Below are 3,749 nucleotides of genomic sequence, written 5' to 3' on the forward strand. Positions count from 1 at the left end.
CCGCGCGCTACTTCTACCTGCAGGCCGTGGACACCGAGGGGCGGAGGTAAGTGCGGCAGCTGTTCCCCGCAGGGAGGAAAAGCGCGAGAAATCGGTCGAAAAGTTACTTTGTTACCTCGGGGGAGTCGTCCGCCTTCCCGCTGCCGGTCAAGATGATGAAATGAATTACGAGGAGGGAAAAACTGGGTTTTTCTGTTTGCCCTACTCCGGCGTTTACCTCCCCACACCAGGCGTGTGACCTTCCCCGAGCAGCTTCTGATGTGTTTGCTTGTATACTAGCAAGGGGATGAGATGAAAAAACCTAAAATGCTAAACAGTGTATCATTGGTCCAGGCAACAATTTATGATTTTATCAGCTTTATCAAATACATAGCAGTAACTGGGGTGTTTAATTTACAGTTTAGCTATGTGAGTGTCCTGCCTATTTCCACTGTTATAAATATAAGTGTTTTTCTCACACAGGATGGCTCCAGATCACTAGAGTCATTTAGAGTGTATGCTAATGTATGCAGACCATTAGGTGACTTCATGGTGGTGGATGCTCCGTCCTCGTAGACATTCAAGATCAGGCTGGGCGGGACTCTGAGCAACCTGATCCAGCTGTAGGTGTCCCTGTGCATTATAGGGGAGTTGGACTAGATGGCCTTTAAGACTCTCTAACTTGAACAATTCTGTGATTTGTAGTAATTAAGTAGGTAAACTTCAGTGTTCAGAAGAAACATGTGGCTTTCCATTTCATCAGTGTACCTTCTCATTTCCTTCCTAAGCAGGGCTGCGTGGCTTTATCCAGGTACCCTTACAGGAATGGACTCCACATTACTCTGATTCCATAGTGATTGCTCCAAGACTTCTCAATTCCTAGGTCTAGAGAGATGCCTCAGCCACATCTCAGCCCAGTATTGGGATATGACAAGGTTCTCCATACCTCTTCTGCATCTTCCTACAGGAGATAAGTCCTGACCTCACAAGCCTGGCAGCTGCCAATTCAACTTATCTTGGACAGCAAATATTTCCAATTGAATTGGCAGCTCTCTTGTAGGTCTGGACAAGTACATAATTGAATGATGTGGTCCTGCTACAGTATTTTTTTCCCTACCAAAACACCAGCACTTGTGATATCCCTTTTTTCCCCTCACAACCTTCCATAAAGATGAAGGATTGCAAACTTTATTAGAAGTTTAATTCATTCTTTACTTCTCTAAGTAATATCTGGAAAAGGAATAAACTGGAATTATTTTGCTTCCAAGTATGAAAAAAACAAACCAAACCAGTACTGCTAAGCTGGTAAAATGAAACTTGTTCTGATATATATATATATATATATATATATATTATTATATCCACCAAGATCCATTTATTTCTGTGCTTTCTACTTTCTTATTTTACATTTGAGCTATTACTAACCAAGAGCTCCACTCTCCACTGGATTTTTAAAGGTACTCTGTTCCCAAGTATTCAAAGCAAAGACCGTATTTCCAACACTGTTCAGTATGTAGAGCAGCAAGTAGTTTTCAAGATATGTTCATGAATACCTGAGTTGAAATGTTTTGATATCTAGTGTTTCTAAGAGCATGACTCATTTGAGGTAACCTGACAAAAATTATCTTCAGGAAAATCATGCCTGCTTTGCGAACATTAGGATGTGCTGATAAAGACTTAGTAGTGCTCAGTGAAGTCATTAGAAACCCGTCGACTTTAAAAATAATGGAGAAAAGTAAGAAAACTGTTGTGTGTTTGCTTCTTATTTAAGTTCTTGCTTATTCTCTTGGTAGGTTCACTTCATCACCAGGTGAAAATGCATTCCAGGTGAAAATCACTGCTCCTGATGAACAGTTCACTCGAGTTGGTGTGCAAGTTTTGGACAGGAAAGATGGTTCCTTCATTGTGAGATATAGGATGTATGCAAGCTACAAAAGCCTGAGGATAGAAGTCAAAATCAAAGATAAACATGTTGCGAAGTCTCCATATATTTTAAAAGGTAAGAAGCAGCACACTGCATAGATTTCATATTGTGGCTTTTTCTTAGGAACTGTCTCCTGGAGTGTTTTCAAGGATTAGCATAGAATTCTGCAGGGCCTCAGCACTTCTCTGGAAATGTTGAGGACTATCAAATCCCATTTGAATTATGGACTATTTGTAAGTGTCCTATGTGTACTATTCATTATAATAAAAAGGAACAAATGCTGTGAATCTAATTCCAAGCAAGTATATGTGGAGGGTTTACATAGAAGCTGATGTAGATAGGCATCACTCCATTGTAGTAAAAAAAAGAAAAAAGCCAACAGCCCAGCTACTTAGAGTTGCTGAAGATTTGGCCCTAAAGTACTAGCACCCAGTGCCTGACTCTCTTTTCTGATCTCAGTAGCTTTATACTGTGACTTACTGAACAAAAAAAAAATGTTAAATGTGTTCCTAACAGGGCCAGTTTACCATGAAAACTGTGACTGCCCTCAAGAGGAGAGCAATGTATGGCTGGAAGAAATGAACTGTCCTCAGGTCTTTCCACAGATTCAGAGAGACCTAGCAAATTTTCCTGTTGTTGATCCAGATAAGATTGCAATAGAAATCCCACAGAGGTTTGGACAAAGACAGAGCTTGTGTCATTACACCATCAAAGACAATGAGGTACAGTATGGGTTGATCTGAAGTACTTGTGGGAATTTGGTGGCAAGTGATAAAATTAGGATTCTTGGCTGTTTCCAGTTGAAAGGCCTCTTGTTATCTATTCTTTAAGAAATTTCTTTTGCTGGCTTCTCTGTCCTTGGAACTGAATTCTTTGCAGTTTGTATATAAGCTATTAATATCTGTTCTGCTTTGTAAAATGCTTTTTGTCCATGTTACAACTAAAGCAATTGAAGCACAGTGAAGGCAAATTACTTTTTGAGCAATCAGTATGAGTACTGGGAATAGAACTAAGTCTCTTAAATAGTAGTTCTGTTTCCTGTTCTCTGTAATATTACCATGGAGTGTCATGATCATCCATCAGTGAACTACATTGTGTATAACTCAGAGGTGAAGAAATACCACCTAGCTCAACTGAGATCAGAGCTACAGTTCTCTGTAATAAAACTGTACTTACTTCAGTAGTTTGTTATGGATGTGAGAACAATAAAATACAATAGAAACCAACAACCAGTTTCTGTTTCCATGAGACAGATCTAAAATGTCTACAAAAACAAGCAAAACATATCTTCCACCCCACTCCTTTCCCATCATGAATTAGAGAGAGATTTGTAAAGTGTCCCAGCTGATTAATAAATCTATAAACCAAACAGTCTGACTAGTTACTAAGTTATTAAAAAAGCTACAAATTGCGTCAGCCATTCTCTGATGTTTAAAGTACCAGACCAGTAAAATATTTGGATTATTTTTAGGTTTATATAAAGACGTATGGGGAACATGTTGGCTTCAGAATTTTCATGGATGCTATACTTCTTTCTTTGACAAGAAAAGTGAGTATATCAATATAGTCCTTTATTCTGTATGTTCTAATTTTTAGACTTTTGCTTAACAAGTACACTTCAATATAATTTGTTGATGTTTCTCTTAAAAAGCTCTTATTTTCTTGATAATGGAAAGACCAGATTAATTTTCCTTTAAGTTGGGAAGCACTAAAGTCCCATCAGTGGCATGTGGGGAAACTCGAGCAAAAAGCACTGCACAGACTCTTTTCTAGGAAATAATCTGGAAAAAAAAAAAACCGTAAAATAAACTTACGTAATAGACATACATTATACGAAGTTATACGA

The 3,749-nt window shown here is 38.5% G+C and overlaps 1 protein-coding gene across 1 annotated transcript; it reads left to right on the forward strand.

Moving 5' to 3' along the window:
* Window positions 1-5: 5 nt before the first annotated feature.
* LOC104917427 (protein O-glucosyltransferase 2) lies at window positions 6-3,700 on the forward strand (the record flags this gene model as incomplete). Its single annotated transcript, XM_019612041.2, has 4 exons — window positions 6-46; window positions 1,773-1,978; window positions 2,420-2,625; window positions 3,375-3,700. Coding segments are annotated over 4 exons (549 nt in total), but the record flags the coding sequence as incomplete, so codon positions are not given.
* Window positions 3,701-3,749: the final 49 nt, after the last annotated feature.

The sequence above is a fragment of the Meleagris gallopavo genome, chromosome 1, assembly GCF_000146605.3.
Source record: "Meleagris gallopavo isolate NT-WF06-2002-E0010 breed Aviagen turkey brand Nicholas breeding stock chromosome 1, Turkey_5.1, whole genome shotgun sequence".
Classification (NCBI taxonomy): Eukaryota; Metazoa; Chordata; class Aves; order Galliformes; family Phasianidae; genus Meleagris; species Meleagris gallopavo.